General features: G+C 43.5%; 1 protein-coding gene and 1 long non-coding RNA gene across 2 annotated transcripts; one reads left to right on the top strand and one right to left on the bottom strand.

Annotated features, from left to right (window-relative positions):
- The first annotated feature begins 2930 nt into the window (after window positions 1-2930).
- On the top strand, window positions 2931-3696 carry LOC123169799 (probable calcium-binding protein CML28). The gene has a single exon (XM_044587673.1). It carries the CDS (start codon window positions 3043-3045, stop codon window positions 3562-3564), a length of 522 nt encoding a protein of 173 aa, XP_044443608.1. The 5' UTR covers window positions 2931-3042; the 3' UTR covers window positions 3565-3696.
- Window positions 3697-18194: 14498 nt separating this feature from the next.
- LOC123168992 (uncharacterized) lies at window positions 18195-19162 on the bottom strand. Its single transcript, XR_006484594.1, has 2 exons — window positions 18952-19162; window positions 18195-18592 (listed from the first exon to the last, which is right to left on the bottom strand). It is a non-coding gene; the product is annotated as an uncharacterized lncRNA (long non-coding RNA).
- Window positions 19163-20765: the final 1603 nt, after the last annotated feature.

Genomic DNA, 20765 nt, shown 5'->3' with positions numbered 1-20765 from the left:
TGGATCACAGTCTCTTAGCACAAGACGTCTATGTAAACGATATAGTGCGCTATAGCATTTAAAAACCAGGAAAAATATGACAAAAATGGACCAAACCACCCTTTAATAGTAGCTATAGTCAAACATTGCAAATGGTGCACGGGCACCATGGTGCCCTTTTGCAAAAAGAAAACATTTTGTACAATGCAAAAAAAATTGAATTTTTTTGTATGCACACACACACACACTTGTATACTACATGTGTGTAAAATTTTGCAACATTTTACTATCACATGTGGCGTACAAAAAAAACAATTATGTATTTTCAAATGGGCCATTTTTTTTTGTGCCGGGAATTTTTTTTTGTACGGCTTATAAGTTACATTTTTTCCAAAAGAAAATTTTATGGGTCTGTAGTGAACACATACAAGTTTTCACAGATTTTTGTCAACATTTTTTTTGGAACTTCTAAATATGGTTTTTTATTTTTAATTCCTAAAATGGACACCATGGTGTCCGTGCATTATAACTTCGCACTCGTATAGTATAGGTATAGATATAGATATAGATTAGATGAGTTCTTTTATTGCAAGAGTTTGATTTCTATATTGTTGATAGAAAGGGGGCTGGAAATCTTGTCGTAGATAATTTTTCTAGGATGAAAAATATTCTTGACGACCCAATACCTTTCACTGATAGTTTTCCCGATGAGCAATTAGCTTTTATTAATACTTCTATTTCTCAAGAAAATTCTTGGTATGCAGATTAATATATACCCCATAATTACACATATCAACAAAAGAAGAACTTCTTTGATTTAAGACATTACTTTTGGGATGACCCACATTTCTATAAAGGAGTAGATTGTGTTATTAGACGTTGTGTACATGAGCACAGATCCTAAGGAATGTCACTCTGAGGCATAGGGCAGACACCATGCGGGAGACAGAAGTGCACATAAGGTATTGCAATTTAATTTTTACTGGGCTAATCTCTTAAAGGATGCACGTAAGTTTGTCCTCTCTTGTGATGAATATAAAAAATTGGTAATATTGGTAGACGTCAAGAAATGCCTATAAATTATTCACTTTTTATTGAACCATTTAATGTCGGGGGCTTTGGTTATATGAGACATTTCCTTCCTCTAATGGATATACTCATATTTTAGTTGTTGTTGATTGTGTTACTAAGTGGGTAGAAACTATTCCAACTAGCTAGTAATGTTAGTCACAACACATGTATTAAAATGCTTAAAGAAGTTATCTTTCCAAGGTTCGGAGTCCCAAGATATTGAATGACAGGCGGTGGTTCACATTTTATTCATGGTGCATTCCATAAAAGCTTAGCCAAGTCTGATGTAAACCATAAAATTGCATCACCTTATCATCCTCAGTCTAGGGGCAATAATTGAGTAATAGATAAATGAAATTAATCTTGCAAAAGACTGTTAATAGATCCAGGAAAAATTGGTCTAAAAAACTTGATGATGCACTTTGGGCATACATGACTGCCTATATGAATCCTATGAGTATGTCCCCATATAAGATGGTTTATGGAAAAGCACGTGACTTACCTCTTGACTTAGAACACAAAATTTATTAGGCAATTAAAGAGCATAATTATGATTTGGATATTGCCGGTGAAAAGAGATTATTAGATATTAGTTCTCTGGATGAGTAGAGAATGCAAGCATATGAAAATGTCAAGTTATTTAAAAAAGTTAAAAGATGTCATATAAAAGAATTCACAAATGAGAATTGAATATCCATGACCAAGTTATTTTGTACAATTCTCGTCTTAGTTTTTTTGCAGGTAAACTTCTCTCCAAATGGGAAGGCCCCTCGAGAACATTCATTTATTATAAGAAGTATTTTTGACTTGTCCCTTTCTATAAAAAGGATTGAGCCAACTTGCTACACCTTTGTTACTCTTGTTACTTGCTACTTGTTACGAATTATCTTGCTACCAAACTATCTGTTACTACTACTCACAGCACTTGCAGAGAATACCTTGCTGAAAACTACTTATCAATTCCTTCTGCTCCTCGTTGGGTTCGACATTCTTACTTATCGAAAGAACTACGATTGATTCACTATACTTGTGAGTCATCAGCGGTATGTTTGGTGGAATTCGAAGATTTGATGCAATTTGTGATGGGGTCAGGCTGTCTGGTCCGACGCGCCCGGGCCTCCTCATACCCGCCTTAGATTTTTGTTCGATGTGTGAGGTGCGGGTCAGCCCGGGCATTTAGGAACGGTAAGAGGAGCCTGTCTGGTTTTTTTTTACCAGTCGGCGACCGGTCCGTCCGCCCGGGCTTTTGAGGCCGGTTTGAAGCGCCCGACTCTAGATGCTCTAAGAGCATCTCTACTGGGTTGCCCATCCTTTACGCCCATAGAGCCAAGCTACGTATAGATGATGCAATATTCATTGTGAGGGAGGGGAGGGGGGGGGGGTAGGGAGGGAGGTTCCACGGTGTAGTACGACACCATGTGGATTTGTCCTTGCGTGTGGGTTGATACAAAGTGCAAACGTGGGCACCTTCTCTCCACCAAGATAAACACTTTATATATTGAGTATGATATATGTATATATGTGCACTTGAAATTTAAGTACAATAGTACAAGTCACTTGGGTTTTGCTTATTTGGTAAGTTTAAGGCAATATTCGTCGCAACACAATCATCATACACATTTTAAATTATAATGATACTTTGAGTTTTTTAACTATGTTTTGATTAATATCTCTATTTTTATATTTATTGTTTTGTGGCAAGGCACGGGCATTCATCTAGTTTTGAGGTAAGAGACCAAACCTTGTCTTTTTTAGACAAAACAGATAAGAAATAGACAAAAAGGTGTGCATTGAATGTCCAGAATAGCTAGTATGGCCAAAAAAAGAACTAAGCCACACCTTAATTCCATCTCTCTTCTCTTAGCAAAGAGGCACCGCTATTCCCTCCACACCACACAGCCTATTCTCCTCGAAAACAAAACCAATCACTGACTACTTCGCCAACGTCGTTTCCAGCATTAACCCCATGAGCATTCGATTGCACGACATATAATGCAAATAGAACGGCCAAGAGCTAAAATCATGAGCAGCAGGGTGGATGAGTCGGAGCTAAGGAAGGTCTTCCAGATGTTCGACAAGAATGGTGACGGCCAGATCACCAAGAAGGAGCTAGGTGAGTTGCTCAAGAACCTAGGGATCTACATCGCGGACGACGAGATGGACGCGACCATGGCCAAGATTGATACCAACGGTGATGGCTGCATCGACGTCGAGGAGTTCGGCCTACTATATCGCTCCATCCTCGATGAAGGCGATGGGCCTAACGGTGGCAACATGGGCGACGAGGAGGAGGAGATGAGGGAGGCGTTCAGTGTCTTCGACCAGAACGGTGACGGCTATATCACCATTGAAGAGCTGCGGTCCGTGCTGGCAAGCCTCGGCCTCAAGCAGGGTCGCACCGTTGAGGAATGCCGCCAGATGATCAACAAGGTCGACGCCAATGGCGACGGCCGCGTCGACTTCAAGGAGTTCAGCCAAATGATGCGCGGTGGCGCGGCCAATCATGAGGATTGACTTTATTGAATGGGAATGGTTCATTGTGGTACTATTAGTAGTTGTAGATAATTAATTCACTTTAACATGCCAACGATTCAATGTGGATTGTATACATATATAAATACAAATACATGAGTATGAAACGACCAACTCTTCTCTTTTAAAAAGACGGTGAGGCTGCCTTCGTCCATGTTTTCATTTTTTGGCTGGATTGGATTCATTATATGTTGTAAATGGTATTTATCATGGAAAACGGTAGGGTGAAGAAGCAAGTATTACTCCTATCCACTCATTTGGCGATCCTGTAGGCAGCAGGGGAGGCAACGCGCCGCCACCGGGCCCGGACCCCCTCCTTCCTCCTCTCGGCAGCAGGGAGCCTTCTCCCCCTCGCGGGTCGATTTGACCTGCTCGGGGCGCGGCGCTAGGCAGCGGCGCTTGTTGTCGCGACAGTGGCATGGTGGGCTGCTCGCGGACGAGTGCATGGTGCTATGACCTGCGGTGGCAGGTGCCCGGCTCTCCAGATATGGGCGACGTGTGGTGCGTACTCGACAGATCCGACGCATGGATCTCGGAGGGCGACGTGGGTTGGGTAGTGGCCCAATGTGGCTGCTGCTCCTGTCGTGGATGGCGGCGGCGCGGTGTGGCTCTGTCCCCTGGGTGCGGTGGCCTTCCTACGGCGTGGTGGCTCCACGGTAGATCAACATGTTTGGCTACGGCAACGACTGGCACCTAGCCAAGCGTCGGCTCATCTGCAAGCGGCCTAGTTCGGCCCTCAGTCCTGCCCCTCCTATTGCGTGTGCTACGATCACCGAAGGGTTAGTCCACTCCCCATCACCGTCCATCATGGTGGCTGCCCAAGGGTGGGAAAGGAGGGATCTTCCGCTCATCACTTACGCCAGTATAGCTGCGCGTCTCAACTGGGGTGGTGTTGGGATCTTGGATGCCGTGGTGGCAGGCCTGGTGGTGAGAGGTGTAGTGCTCGTGGGCGACACCGCAGCACAGGTGTGGGCTGGTTGTCATGGTCGTGAGAGAGGTATTGTGACCGGTGCTCGATGTTGAATGAGGATGGTGCGGAGGGTGTCCTCGTGATTGGTCGCACCACTTTTAGGAGGCGGGGTTTCATTGCCTGGGGTCATTCCATGTCTGGCCTTGGCCAGGCCGACGGTGATGGCGTCCGTTGGCGTCGTATACTTTTTGAGGGCGTTGTTGTGGCTTCCTTCCGGTGGTTCCGGGTGAATAGCTTGATCCTTTCGATCGGGCGGCGGCAACACTCCGGTGCCATAACCTTCTTGGAGGCACCGTCTTAGAGTCCTCGGTTCGTTGGGCGCGGCTTCATCTCTTCGTGTGTGGTTTGGGCGACGTAGCCATGTCTTGCACCATTGTATCTTTTTTTTTTGGCAAATTTGCACCATTTTATCTTGCCTTGGGTGTGTTTTGTGTGGAAGCGATGGGTTGTATGGCCGTATCTTTATATATTAAAGCGGGGCGAGAGCCCTTTTCGGTTATACGTCATAAATTTGTAGGTGGAAATACCAGCTCATCTCGTAGTGTTGATGTTAATTGTTTTTTCTAAGTTCATTGATGTTAATTGTTTGTTGGTTACAAGCTAGCCATGCTGCGCATGGCGTGCGCCGCGTGTTGTCGGTGCATTAAGCTAAAGTTTTCCATGTGGTAGAATAAATAAGGACCCTGATAAGTGCCACATATATGGGCTGAAGAAGTCTGGTCAAACGCCCTTCTAACCACCCATCGTGTCACATCAATTTTTTTGTTTCCATCACACAGGCATGCAAACAAGGACAAAAACAGATGGTGTCAACAGAAATCTTTTGGGTTTTCCAAACTTTAAAATGTTGTATCTTGTATATGAAAAATCTGATTGAAATCTGTGTTCACCATTAAATCCGCCGCGGAGAGGACTTGAAAACTAGATCCCATATCGATATGTTTCGACGATATTTTTGCAGTCAAAAGTTTTCATGTCTATTGCATATAAATTACCATGGTGTTTACACTGAAGTTGTCATATTATGTTTTAACTACTTTTTCTTCTATGTTTAAAGTAAATTTTGGCATGTTATAAAAAGAGAATTAAGAAACTAAACTTGCCATATTTCATAATTTAAAAAAATCCGTCGTTGATTACTTTAAAAATGTATGGTCAATGACTCAAATTTGCCATGAACCAGAAACTAAAATTGCCATGGTGAATTACTAAAATTGGCCATGATACATGCACTCAAATTTGCCATGGTTGATACAAAAAATAATTTTCATGATCAAAATACTAGAATTACCATGTCAAATTACTAAAATTGACGTGATCTATAAACTAAAATTGCCATGATTTATAAACTAAATTTGCCATGATGAATTGCTAAAAATTGCCATGATCCATGAATTAAATTTGCCGTGGTTAATTACTAAAAATTGACATGGTCAATTAATAAAATTTTCCATGAATAATAGTTGAAATACAATGGTAGCTTTAAATCTAGAAAAAACATATCATGTCAATTTTAGTGTAAACACTATGACAACTTCAGTGCAACATCATGGCAACTTTTGGCCCAGGAAAAGTCGTCAAAACATAGCAATATTGTATCTAGTTTTGAAGATCTTGTCGAGATGGATTTAGTGATGAAAACGGATTTTTAATCGGATTTTCTATTTAAGAGATAAAACATTTTGAAGTCTGATAAACCAAAAAGATTCCGCTGATGTCATCTGTTTGATGTCGCAAAATGGATGGTAATGGGGCGTTTAGACAATGTTGCTTTGTGCCACATGTGTGGCACTTATTATTTGGGATAAATAATTATATGTTTGGTTGTTTGACTGGTTGTTATTTGGGACTGGATCACCGATGACACGTGTTGGGTAACATCCATACATTTCGGCAATAGAATGCTAGGAATTCAAATATATCAAGGCAAAATAAAAAATAAAGTTAAAACTATACACCAACCTCTTTACAAATAAAATCTACAGTAATACATTACATTACAAATTTAACCAACACTTACCAATATAGACTACTTAATCCAACACGTATTATATACGCGTAATGTATCATCAGATGGGGCGAAAATCTCCCCAGTGGTGGATCGGGGGGTGGGGAGGATGACGGCCGGGGACGAGGACATGGTGAGGATGGCGGACGCCAGACTTCTATAGGGCTCGTGGGTGAGAACATCGGCAACGGGCATCGGGGCGTACCGACATGATGGTGTGTCGAACGACGACAAGGACAACGACAAGCATGCGTGTCGTGCGGCGATCAAGGACGGCATTGAGGAGAATGAGGGTCACTAGGGAGGAAGAGAGAGCATCGATAGTACTCGAGAGGTAGAGACTGGTGGAAGGCTTGGGTTTGGAGAGTTATTCCGCAATCCCGTGAGGGGGCTGTCTGTATAACCACAATTAGCAGCACATAGGTCCATGGGCGCGCCGCCGATGTAGAAGTGGTGACTAGCAGCGCCCATGCTAAAGGTACGCTGCTAGTATACTATTTATATATTTGTATAATGTTATAGACCATTGCCAGTTACATGCCTAAATTTGGGTATACTATTTTGGCTTGTTTTAATTTTTGTAGGGAATTTAATGTAGCAGCGCACATTTTAACGCACGCGCAGTTCGTAGAAGCCATTAGTGCCTAGTCAGAGAGTACACACTGCTAGTGTGATTTATCATATTGAAATCATAGAAAATACAACATCTGCTCTAAAATAATAAAACTAGCTATGAATTCTGCCATGGTGTCATTATATAACCACTTACAGTTGTGGTCAGTATGTGAAAGTGTTATACAAAGGTTTTGATATATGTTGCTTACATATCCAATGAATTATCCTATTTTTCATGGGGGGAGTGTGTTCGGTTTGAGAGAGCTAGATGGTAGCATTATTTTTTCTATAACTTCAAAAGTTTGTACCAATGTTATAGACCATTTTTCATTACATGCCAATTTTTTTGGGAGGCTTGTTCTCATATTTTTAGGGAATTCAATAAATGTCACATTAGCATTGTGCGATGTGTCGCATGCCCCGATAGTACAGTAATTAGTGGCGCTCACTCTGACTACACAGACTGCTAGTAAGTAGGGGGGGGGGGGGTCACAACTTCTGTGTATAAGTTTGTATCTTTATGTCTTATTATTCTTTTAACATATTGAAATTAGTGGTATCTACTTGCATTGGGCTGATCTTGACTATATGCATAATACTAAGAAGAACTTAACTAATAGTTAACTGCCCATTGTTCATCGGTATTGTTCAAAACATCATCAGTGCAATGGATTCAACCAGAAGAATTCCTGCTACTGGTCCAGCTGGGATTACTTATCAAATCATCACAGCAGTATGGAGTGCATATCAAAATTTCTTAAAGTTTTCTATCTGAGCTCGCATCTCGTTGTTTTGGGTGTGTATAACACTAATTTGTATGTTTTGCTCATCCATCTTGACGTGTTTCTCTCATGCGTCTGTCAACGCATCATCCAACTAGGCTCTGACCGATGGCCTGCAGTAATCGATAAACTCATGCCCGTAAGCCATTAAGAGATCAACGCATATCCATGTGTGGCAAGAGAACTTTCTCCATGTGTGTGCACATAATGTCAGAGTTGCATGTGAAGTTGCTAAGAGCATCTTCAATAGAAGATATAGATGTAAAAAATAGCTAACTTTTGCATCTCCAGAGGCCAAAAATAGTGTTCCAACAGATGATGCAGATGCAAAAAAAAAATTTACATCTCTATAACACTTCGCGGTGTAAATTTGCATGTCCACCTCCAGGAGATGTAAAAACGCGGCCTGCCGCGAACTGCCGAACTGCAACTTCCTTACTCTTCCCCTCCCCCCAATCTTCATCCTCCCGCCACCCGTTGCCGCATAGCCGCTCGACCGCTCCCGATTCCATCCACTTTCGGCCCCCGCCCGCCGTCGTACGGCCCTAATTGGGCCACCGTCGCTCTGCTCCGCCCAGACCGCGCCGGGCCGCCCGCTCCATCGCTGACCCTGCTCCACCTAGACCCCGCCAGGCCGCCACGGCTCCGCCACGACCCCTTCCCCCTCCGCCCCGACCCCGCTGTCGCTGCCCCGGCTTCGTCGCGCTCTGCCCCGACCACGCCTCCTCCGCCCCGACACCGCCTCAATCCCGCTGTCGCTGCACCGCGCCGCACCACCCCTCCCCGTCGACGCGATGATGCGGAGGGGCAAGACGGGATTCTTCAGCATGAGGGAAAAAGCCCTCCGGCAACTTCGGGGTCGAGTTCTCCGATGTCGGCCGCTGCTTTTGGCTTGGCACGTACCCCACCGTCCACGAGGTCGTGCGTGCCTACGACGTGGCAGTGTGGCGTGCCGGGAGGCCGAAGAAGTACTTCACCTTCCCAGAGAGCGAGACCCAGGCGGATGCGGAGTTTCTCGTGCCCGGGGGCATTCACATGGAGGAGATCACGGCGAACAAGAATAAGAAGACACCCGCAATTGTCGTCAGCCCCGGCGATAGCGACGAGGCAGCGATGGCGAGGTTCGCGCGTGAGCATCTGGAGTATGTGCAGGCCAAGCAGGAGTTCTTCTAGAGGTGCGAGGCCAAGCGGAAGAAGAAGAACAAGGAGGACGAGGCTGGCCCCTCGAAGGTGATCCCCGTCTAGTCCTTGGAGGAGGACTGGGGCGACACGGAGGAGGAGGACATGGCTATGACGACCCAGACAAGGATGAGTTCTGGAAGCAGTTTGAGAACTCCGATGACAAGGACTAGTTTCATCTTCGGTGTAGTTCAAGTAGTAGTAATTCGAACTAGTAGTAGTAGATGAATGTAGTACCTCGAACTAGTAGTAGGTGAACTAGTAGTAGTTGAGTTTGCTATGTTTTTATGAATTAGAACTATGTTTAATTATGCTTGAAATGAAGTAGTAGTTGAACTATAGATTTACATCTCCATTTGCATCTTCTATTGGAGTTGCTCTTTTGCATCTCCAATATACACCTTCTGTTGGAGTTGGCAATTTTTTAAGATACAAAAAGCACGTTTTGAAGATGTAAATTTTTACATCTCCTGCTTCACAACCCTAAATTTGCATGTTCTATTGGAGATGCTCTAACTAGTTACATGTGAAGCTGTACAGAAGAGTGCCCGACAGAAGCCCCTCAGAGTAAGGAGCGGTGCTATTCCGCCTTGGTGTGCACGTGCCTTGGTAGTTCGTGGTGTGCGAAGTCTGGGACTGTCTATTTGACAGTCGACTGAAATGCAAATGTATTTCAATCAAATTTCCTGACAAATAGACAGAGGACAAATTGTAGGTCTCTTTCCCTGTATGTCAACCAACAAAGCCCATGCATGTGTATGTTCAGGCTAAAAGTATGACCAAAAACACCAAAACCCAAAAGAGGTTTGTTGCTTTTGATCCGGTTCCCCTGGACCACAAAACAGCTGCGCCTGTAATTTGTAAAATACTGTACAAATGTGTTCTCCATTGTGTCAACTTACACTGTCATTACACAGAAAATACAATCAAATAACATTGTCATTACAGTCTACTTACAGCCATTTGTCAGAAAATTAGTCTGTCATTACAGTATACTAGTAACTTGCAGTTTACAGTCTAGATACACAAAACTTACAGTCAAATTAGCACTCTAAAAATTACAGTGTATTTACATACTCATACTGTTTGAAATTACAGTGACATTATGACTGGAACTTATAGAAAATTATAGTGATAATTACAGTCATTTACACAAAACTTACAGTCAAATTAGCACTGCCGTTACAGTGGCATATCAGGGGTATTACTTACACTTATAATGTGTAAATATTACAGTGCCATTACTACTAGAACTTTCCAAAAAAACACTAACTGACACTGAAACTTTCAGAAAATAGGAACACTGTGATTACTTTCTATTTACACTCAACTTACAGATACAATTACACTATACATAGATACAATTACGCTGGAGGTACACTACAGAGAAAATTTAGAAAAAATAATTCCAGTCATTTTGTTATATTGCTCATGTACTATCTAGCAGGTCATTTAACTATAATGCTGTCATTTTGCACTCATTTAACAGTGAAAATTCAAACATATTAGGCACTAATCTGATGACTCTAAAATTACAGTAGACTTACAACAAAATTACAGTAGTAAATTAGTTGATTTACAGTAGAAATTATAGATTTACAGTAGAATTCCTTAAATAGTGTAATTGAATTGCACTGTAAATCTGCAGATTTACAGTTGAATTGCTCTGAAATTACACCTAACTTTGACAAACCCCGCAACATAATTGCCGTGAAAATTACACTGTAAGTCGCAGGGCAATTACAGTGAGTTGCACAGGAATCACAGTGTAATTTCTCTAAATTTACTACTGAAAAATCCCTCAAGTTACAGTGTAAATGCACTGAAATTTGCACTCTGTAAGTTCCATTATAATTCCCCTAAATATACAGTGTTGATTTTCCCTGAAATAACACTTACAGTGAAATTGCAAGTAAGCAGTAAAGTACATTCTCAGTAATGATCACAATTTACAGTGCTTGGTCAATGAAAATCATAAATAACACAACATTTTGGCTATATTGATATCATTGACATCTTATTTTTCAAATTTGCAGATGGAAGGCATAAAAAGAACAATCGCTGAAGAGGAACTTCTAATGATGTCACGAGATCTCATTCTAAATGCAAGCTTGACTAACTTACAGTAGCAAAACATTCGCAGATACTTTGGAAAAATTCTCTACAAAAATTTGAAACTACAAATTTTATTTCAGGGATTATTTTCATTTACAGAGCTCCTACAATCAGACATTACATACAAGGTAAACACTGCATACTTAGCTGCATGATTTAAGTTGCGACGAAGCAAAGAAGCAAAAATCATAGAAGGTAAAAAAAAATCTTCTTCAGAGCTCCTACAATAAGACATTTTACTTCTGAAGAATAAAAACTAAACAAAAAAGAAGAGGACTGTCAACCCAAACATATGGAAGCAACTACTGCAAGCAAACAAAATAGCACGCACATGATTCATATAGAACTCGAATAGAGCTTTGTCATAGTTGCCGTCATCTTCGGGTAGTTCCTGAATATAAGACAACCAAAGAAAATTAAATAAACTGACAGTGAAAACTAAAAGTAGAATGAAAAGGAAAGGGAATACGTAAATAACTACCGGTGACATATGATATGAATCATCTTCCGCGAAGTCATTAGGCACAAAGGGTTCATCCAAAGAATCTGCATTGTAAAAAGATGAAACTACAGGAACTTCCTTGTGAGAGACCTTCCATAGCCTACCCATTTAAAAAAAATACTATACACAGATTACATGAATCACAAAAAAAGAATTTAAAAAGTTTAAAGAAACAACAAAACTTAACAAGAGTTATGTGCAAAAGCAAAATGAGAAATAACTTTAAAAAGGTAAAAAATAGCCACTGGGTGAATAAGAAAACAAAGCCACTGGGGAACTACCGGAAACTAATGGAACAAAAAGACCTTATGCTGCTGGCTTATGGAACTTGCACTGCTGAAAATTTATGGAACTGTTATGGCCGGTTTAGCTAGGCCAACCGGACAATCTTAGCCCACAAGTTATCTTAGGTTAATTCTTATGTAAGTTATCTTAGGTTAATTCTTATGCAAGTTATCTAGGTTATAAATATAGGCTGTAAGACTCTTTTTGGAATTAAGCAATAAGAATATTATTATCCCTATTGCCCGGCTACCAGAGGAGCCGGAACCCTAGCCGCCGCCGCCATCCTCCTCCTACGCGACAGTGCCCAGCCGCCGGCGCGCCCGCTCATCACCTCGCCCCACTCCATTCTTCCCCTACAACATGCGGAGCAGGTCCGGTAGGATCCCTGGTTCTACCAATTTGGTATCCACTAGTAGAAAACAGGGTTTTGGTTCGGCCAGAAAAGAGCATTAATCTCGGTTGCATTACGAACCGGGGCTAATGTGAGCATTAGTCCCTGTTCGAGCGGTTAGGGCACCGTACAGGCATTAGTTCCGGTTCAAATGGGACCTTTAGTCCCGGTTGGTGCCACGAACCGGGACTAAAGGGTGCGATGCCCATTAGTACCGGTTCGTGGCACCAACCGGTACTAAAGGTTAGACCTTTAGTCCCAGTTCGAGCCACCAACCGGTACTAATGGGGTTTGAGGCATTAGGACCGGTTCATGGCACGAACCGGTACTAAAGGTCTCATTTTCCAACTCTACCCCCCTGCCCCCTTGGATCGCCTTTTTCAGTTTTGTAAAAAGCAAAAGAAAATGATAAAAACTTCAAAAATTAAAATCTTTCCAGATGTAGTTATGTTACTACATGTACTAGTTAGGAAAATTTAAAAACTTAAATTTGGACATGTTTTGCAAAAAGTGTAGGGAAAATGTAAAACGGCTATAACTTTTGCATACGATGTCAGAAAAAAGTATAATATATCAAAATGTTCAACACGAAAATCCGCATCCGATTTTGACAGCCTACGGCCTGTTTGCAAATTTTTAGAATCCTCAAATTCTAAAAGGAAAAAAAGTTACGCTCAAATTGATAAGGATCAACGTGATGATCCTATAGTTTTTGCCCGATCTTTCACCGCAAGACAATCAAATAGAAAAACTTCTAATCACGGGAGTAATCCACGCAACCTGAAGATGAGAAAAAAAATCCAGCAAGCAACGTGATGAAGATCACCACGCCTCAAACCAAAGCACGATAAATCCTTGATGAACACAAGAACCTCCGCAGCAATATTTATTAGATAAATGGCACCACCGTCCCCGGAGGGATGCTTCACCAAAGAAACACAACTCGATAGTTTTAGACTAAAATTCTGAACTCCCTAAACCTAATGCGCCCCCCTCCTTATATGGAGGGGTGAGGCGCCCAGCCTAATGGGCCTCGACCTGACTTGGTTGGACAGGCCCAAAACCAAGCCAAAACTCACAATTATTAAAAATCAAATTATTAAAAATAACAACGACACGCCTAGCTTGGTGGAGTCCTGAAATTGGGCTTCACATCCTCCGTCGTGCCCGTATCACAAATTTCAGTTTTTTTATTTTTGTTAAATCTGGTCAAACTATGGTCAAACTACTTATTCAAGAAGTATTACTGTTACTAAATAATTATTCAAGAATATTAGTGTTACTAAATAATTATTTCAGTTTTTTGATTTTTTGTCAAATCTGGTCATACTGTGATCAAACAATGGTCAAACTAATTATTCAAGAAATATTAGTGTTACTAAATAATTATTTCATTTTTTTGAATTTTGGTCAAATCTGGTCAAACTGTGGTCAAACTACTTATTCAAGAAATATTAGTGTTACTAAATAATTATTGTTTTTTAGAACAATAGTTTCAAACTCAAACAGTGAAATGTGTGACTTCATGCTAAAGCTAAATTTCTGAGGGTTAATAGGATTGACATCTTACTATTGTCAGGAAAACAACAAGTGGAGACTTGGAAACGAGCGAGAATAGAACCCGGAAGTTAAGCGTGCTCAGGCTGGAGTAGTGAGAGGATGGGTGACCGTCCGGGAAGTTAAATGATTTGGAATGATGAGGGGTGATTAGAGATTAGAGGTTAAAATAATTCAGAAATTTGAAAATTCAAAAAAAAAAATAAAAAAATCATAAAATTTTCTTTAGTACCGGTTGGTGTTACCAACCGGGACTAAAGGTGGACCTCCAGACAGCGGCCACGTGGAGGGCCTTTAGTCCCGGTTCGTGTAAGAACCGCGACTAAAAGGGGAGGCTTTATTAACGACCCTTTAGTCCCAGTTCCAGAACCAAGACTAAAGGCCCTTATGAACCGGGACTAAAGGCCCTTTGTCTACTAGTGATCCAGAGACACGGGTTCGATCATGTCGTCATCAACACCCACGCCGCCGCTGCCCATCATCACCACCACCCCGATGACCACTGTCGGGTCCCCAACACCGCCGGCCCCGATCACCTCCGCGTCGCCGGCCCCCGTCACTTCCGCGCCGCCGACAACCTCCGTCTTCACGCCGGAGGAGATGACCAGCACCCTGCGGGACCTCGTGACGGCCGTCCAGGGCATCTCCCTGTACTTGGCCAGCCCGCACACCACCGCGCCAGCTGCGCCCCCCGCCTACAGCCACCCGGCAACGCACTGGCCAATCCAGAACGCGTCGGGCCCGAACGGGACGCCCCTGCTGCCGTTCCAGGCGGGCTACACCAGCGGGCCCCGCCGCTGCTGTACCTGCCCTGGTACTCGGTACCCGCGGCGATCGCTGGGGCCCATCTGTCGCTCCAGCCGCCGCCCGCCCCAGCGCCGTCCTGGCCGCAGTGGCCCCCGCTGGTTCTCGCAGCGCCACCCGTGCCTGCCTCAGCGTCGCAGTGGCCACACTGGCCCGCGCCGGCCCCAGCCGCGCCAACATCGCCGCCCGCGCCAGTCCAGCTCCCACCGCCGCCGCCCAGCTCCGGACTGGGCCAGTCCACACCGGGAGGACTTCCGATCCAGCAGGTCCGGTTTCCGCCATCACCGTCCCCGATCCCGGCCTGGCTAACCGGGACGTCGCCACCGCCAATTTACACGGAGGCCGGGGACCCATCGGTACCCACGCTGTAGTCCGGGGCCTCGTCCGGCTCCGCGGGGGCCTACGACGGCCTCCCCACCGTTGACCGGGCGCCGTCATCCTCACTGCTCCGCACCGCCGAGCCGGTCGGCCATGGTGCGCCGACCCAGACGCCGCCACGATTCGCCAAGATTGATTTCGCCACTTATGACGGCACGGAGGACCCGCTTAACTGGCTCAACTAGTGTGAGCAGTTTTTCCGTGGCCAGCGCATGCTCGTGTCGGAGCGCACTTGGCTGACATCCTACCACCTCCGCGGTGCAGCCCAGACCTGGTACTACGCCCTCGAGCAGGACGAGGGCAGCATGCCCCATTGGGAGCGCTTCCGCGAGCTCTGCCTCCTTCGCTTTGGGCCTCCGGTTCGCGGGAGCCGCCTGGCGGAGCTCGGCCGCCTTCCCTTCACCTCCACGGTGCAGGACTTCGCCGACCGTTTCCAGGCCCTGGCATGCCATGCGTCGGGCGTGACGGCGCAGCAGCGGGCCGACCTCTTTGTCGGTGGACTTCCGGATGACATCCGCGTGGACGTGGAGCTTCGGGGACCCCAGGATCTCCAGTCGGCCATGTACTACGCCCGCCCGTTCGAGTGCCTCGCGGTGGCCATCCAGCAGGAATCACCGTCCCGGACTGCTGGGTCGCTACCCGGGCCGGATTCCGCGCAGGGTCGGCCTGCGCAGGCTTCTGCGGCACCCCTCGCCGCTACCGCGGCACGCCCGTTCCGCCGGCTCACCTCAGCCGAGCTGCTCGAGCGTCGCCGCCAAGGGTTGTACTTCAACTGCGACGAGCCCTACACGCCCGGCCATGCCTGCCCGCGACTCTTCTACCTGGAGGTTGCAGACTACATTCTGGAGGACGCCGTCGTCGCCGACCTGGCCGCCCAGCTGTCGAGAAGTTGTTTGACGCTGGTTGATCGCCTTGAGGAGTTCCGCAAGCGCTTCCCCACCTTACAGCTCGAGGACGAGCTGTTTGTGCGGGCGGGGAGAAGTGTTATGGCCGGTTTAGCTAGGCCCACCGGGCAATCTTAGCCCACAAGTTATCTTAGGTTAATTCTTATGCAAGTTATCTTAGGTTAATTCTTATGCAAGTTATCTAGGTTATAAATATAGGCTGTAAGACTCTTTTTGGAATTAAGCAATAAGAATATTATTATCGCTATTGCCCGGCTCCCAGAGGAGCCAGAACCCTAGCCGCCGCCGCCATCCTCCTCCTACGCGACGGCGCCCAGCCGCCGGCGCGCCCGCTCATCGCCTCGCCCCACTCCATCCTTCCCCTACAACATGCGGAGCAGGTCCGGTAGGATCCCTGGTTCTACCAGGAACACATTGATACAGAAAATGAAAAAAATGCTAAAAAGGCAGTGGACAACAATACTGAAGAACCAACACTGTAACTACTCAGGAATTTACACTCTAAAAACAATATAATTACAGTGCAGCTTACAATGTAATAACACTGAAAAGGTACATTGCTCATGCACTGTAACTATAGTAAAAGCTAGGCAAGGGCCTGCTCATACTATAAATGCAGTGAACAACACTAATTATATTGAAAATTACACATCCAACTGAAAATGCCAACAGCTCAATGCAACATCTACTATGGCAGAGAAAAATCATGAACAAGGTTTGGTACCTTAAATTGTGACTAAGAGGGTCTAACGCCTACTAAATCAGACTAGCAAAAGGGCCCGTGCGTTGCAACGGGAGAAACAAATGCTTATATGTTGTCACTTTTCTTTGCCCCGCCAGTTATGGTGGTCACACTTTTAGCATAATCTAGTTGTTATACATTTCGATATCTTACATTAGATTGATATATGATGTGTAATATTTTAAAATTGCCTATATGAAGAGTACATGTATTTTCCGAAAAGAAGTCATCAATATTAGCAAAACCATGGATATTGTCCCATTAAAGTCACGCTAACGTTCGCTGATAAAGCCTTTTGGACATCAAAGTATTTATCTTTTCCTTGAAACAGTTCCTGAAACAATATAATAGACTTTTAATGTCCTACCATGATAAGAAAGACCTCTTCAAATGTTTTAAACTATCTCAGGGTTACTTGGTTGGTGAAGTTATTCATTGTGTACTACTACTTGAAATTGCATTCGAAATAACATACCAACTACACTTTTTCCCGGCTAATTCAAGCAGCGCCTGAAAGAAATAGGCTCTACAAACTCAATAAACCAACTGTGCATTTAGACGCTGGTGTCCTTAAAGAAATGAGATTCCACTGGACTTGTTGCCAAATTCTTAAAGCTATTCATATGATAAAATCAAAAACCATGTATAAACCAATCAACACATATTTCAATATAGGGAGAGGTGTTTACCATCCGCTTATCAGTTTGCATGAGACTCAATTAAGACAAGAACAAAATAGTACTCCCTCTGTAAACTAATATAAGAGCGTTTAGATAACTATTTTAGTATTCTAAACGCTCTTATATTAGTTTACGGAGGGAGCAGTACTGATAAACACCATGTACTGGACGACAATGGCATCAAGAAAAACCATTCGCCTCACATGCGTGCAGTGCAGGACATACCCGCGACTTTTCCCCAACATGCTGCATCGCTCAACTTGATTTGCTGACTAAAGGACATGCAACTTCTTTTTTTATCCAGGAAGTGAATTATGCCAATTCTACATTGTAAATTTCTTCAGTTCAAGAACAATCAACACCAAAGGTGTTTAGCAAAGATTCTATAACATTATTGAAATAGCTACTAAATACAGCTAGATCAACTAACCTCCCTCCCATGGACTATCATCCGGGCTGCAAATCAGCATGAGCACACCATGACCCAAGAATATTGAATTTGAAGAAGAAAAAGAAGGAACTATGCAACCACGTAATCTAGCATCATACCCAAAAATCACAGCACGGCAGACGGCGGCGAACTCCGGCATGCAAATATAGTAGTCAAATATCCGAAAAGGGTCCCCATTCCTCACGATCTGATATAAAACAGGAGCACCTTCAGACCGATTGATTGTTGTGGTCTGAACTCTGGAAACCTGAATCAACTCATGTGCAATATGTGATAGTGCAACATGAAGGTTCACAAAATCAAATTCTGAAAAAGTGGTAGTGCTCTTCCTCGTTGAGTCCATAATAAAGCAACTAACTTGGCTGCATACAAGCTTGTATAGCTGGACAGATATGATGTTGGACGGCTAGGTTCAGAATCATATAAAATCAGTTCTTCGGAATAAAGCAGGATCCTGTCGGCGCTGCCGGCGATGCCGAAGCGACTGAAGTCAATCTTCTTCCAGTCTTCCTGCATCTCTTCCCAAAATCGCGTACCCCTTCTTGGTCATGTGAACCGGCAGTGACTCCTTGCCCAGCTCCTCGCTCCTCTAGATCATATCAGCGGGGTATATTGTGGAATCAAGGTTGTGGATGATGGGGGCTGCCTGTTCTGGGCCAGAAACATAATACATCATTATCTAGTGTGCCTGCCCTTCCTTCCAAAAGAATTATGCATCTACTTTGCCTACAAGAGCACCATATCTGAAAAAGAATGGATAAACATGTAGTTCCTTCCTAATTAGCTAAGATTTGTGAATCAGTACGTTGGAAGGATGATACTACTAATAATAAGATAATTAGAAAATTCTGAAGTGTGAATGATAAGAGATCAAGCAGTCTCAGTAGAATTAGTACAGACTACACAGTGCGTTGACAATACATGACAAATAAAGACACGTTCATAATCTAGAAGACAACCATTTCATATTCCTGAGGCAGGGAAGATAACATATGAAATCTGAACCTGCATCATTGTACTGTTTAGGCTTTGCTTTGCTTTCCTTTCCATACCACGTCCTTTGTTCCACATGTTCCACTGCATTTTTCACTTAAACAACTTCATGTTGAACCAAAAGACACCACCACCAATGTCAACAGCGAACATATTCCGTAGCTGATGGTCCATCTTTTTCAAGTAGAAATTCAGAATAGAGGTGTGTCTTTGTTAGTAGCTCACCAACCTGCAGAATCGTGCCTTGAGATCAAAAGGCTTCTGCCTTGCTGATTCTCTCTTTCTGGCCTCCCCTTCTTCATCTAGCTTGAGCTGGGCCTGACACAATTCTTCCTCCTTCGCCATCACCTCCGTATAAAGAGATGGGGAGATTCTAATGCTACTAAGTAAGAAAAATAGCAATACACATTACCTTTATGTGCGGGCTCTGTAAAGCACTGGATCTCCACCAATATAAACAACCAGTTGTCCAAAAATATAAAACAAATACGAAAAAATATATATCTTCAGAAATCTGCTTTCAGGTAAAGCAACTCGTATATGGAGATGGTCCTTCGAGTAATGGTGGTAAGTGTGAGCCATTTTGCTGTGTGCCTCAATCACAAACATGTTTCCAGTGATCACAAGGACGACCTCCTTCAATCTGCATCACCATTACAATATATTAAGCATCGAAGTGAGATTAACTACACTTGATACTTCTTTTTGAAAGAAACTGCACTTGATACTTATATGGTACTGATTACTAAAGGTGCAATCTTGCCGTGTTAGGCCGTGTGTGCGGCAAATTTTGTGAAAAAAAAATCCAGCATTTATTTGAAATAAAATATGCAATATTTGTAAGATATTAAGCTTACGGATAAATGAGATTAAGCTTACGGACATCCCAGTGCAGATTGCAGTGTACTTCAACTCTGCATCACCATACAAGTATACAACATATTAAGCTTACGGATAAATGAGATTAAACATACTTGATAGTTGATACTGATGTTACTAAAGGTGCAATCTTGCCTGTACTTCAATCTGCATCACCATTGATTGTAACTGCTGCCTACTTATGCGGCCTAATTCAAAAATAAATAAATCAAAAGGACGTTTGTGCCTGCTTGTGTAGAGGGACTAAATATATGCAACTGTAGAGTTCACGACACGAAATCAGCTTCCTGAGTGCACAAAGCAGCAAATTCACTTCTGCCTACAGTTCAAGACAGAAGGCTAGAACCAGCAGACCATGCTAAATGGTCTCCTTAACGGAATCTGTTCAAGTATAGCATACACCTTATTCTTCCTAATCATGCGATGGGCCTACCTCTTTTATGGAGTGTCCAACAGTTAATTCGTCTAAACGGCAAACACCTTTTCATGCCAATGTACAGAGCTGAAGCTACTGGAAAATTTAACTGAAGTGAATCAACCAGATCGGAGAACAATGTTAGTCTCTCTAGGACAGAGCGAGTAAGCATGATGAATCAAACAATGAGAAATTAGTTGTCTCTCAATTAAAAAATCCAGAATGGCTGGGTGAAGTTCCGTGGTTCGTGTGCTCACAGATTTGAGATCACGCCATAAAATTTTTGGTTGAATTTAAGCTGGTGCTTATCAACTTGATTACCCTTGAAATACTTGTCACTCTAAGCCAACCAAATATGACATGGTGGCAACCTGTACATAGTGAATCATTACCTTAGACATTGTTCTTAATTAACCTAGTCCCTCTAGCTTGTGGATAGACTAACTAAACACAACAATGAATCAATCAATGAAAAATTAGCTGAAGATCAGGAAGTAGCACACTAAGGTTCAGTTTATGTTTGCTTCATTAA

Source organism: Triticum aestivum, chromosome 7D, assembly GCF_018294505.1.
Source record: "Triticum aestivum cultivar Chinese Spring chromosome 7D, IWGSC CS RefSeq v2.1, whole genome shotgun sequence".
In the NCBI taxonomy this organism is placed as follows: Eukaryota; Viridiplantae; Streptophyta; class Magnoliopsida; order Poales; family Poaceae; genus Triticum; species Triticum aestivum.
The sequence above is the reverse complement of the archived record's forward strand: the minus strand, read 5'-3'. Positions and strand labels throughout refer to the sequence as shown.

Bases quoted from the DNA above. Each gene is read 5' to 3' on its own strand.
- LOC123169799 (XM_044587673.1), top strand. From the start codon at position 3,043: ATGCAAATAGAACGGCCAAGAGCTAAAATCATGAGCAGCAGGGTGGAT.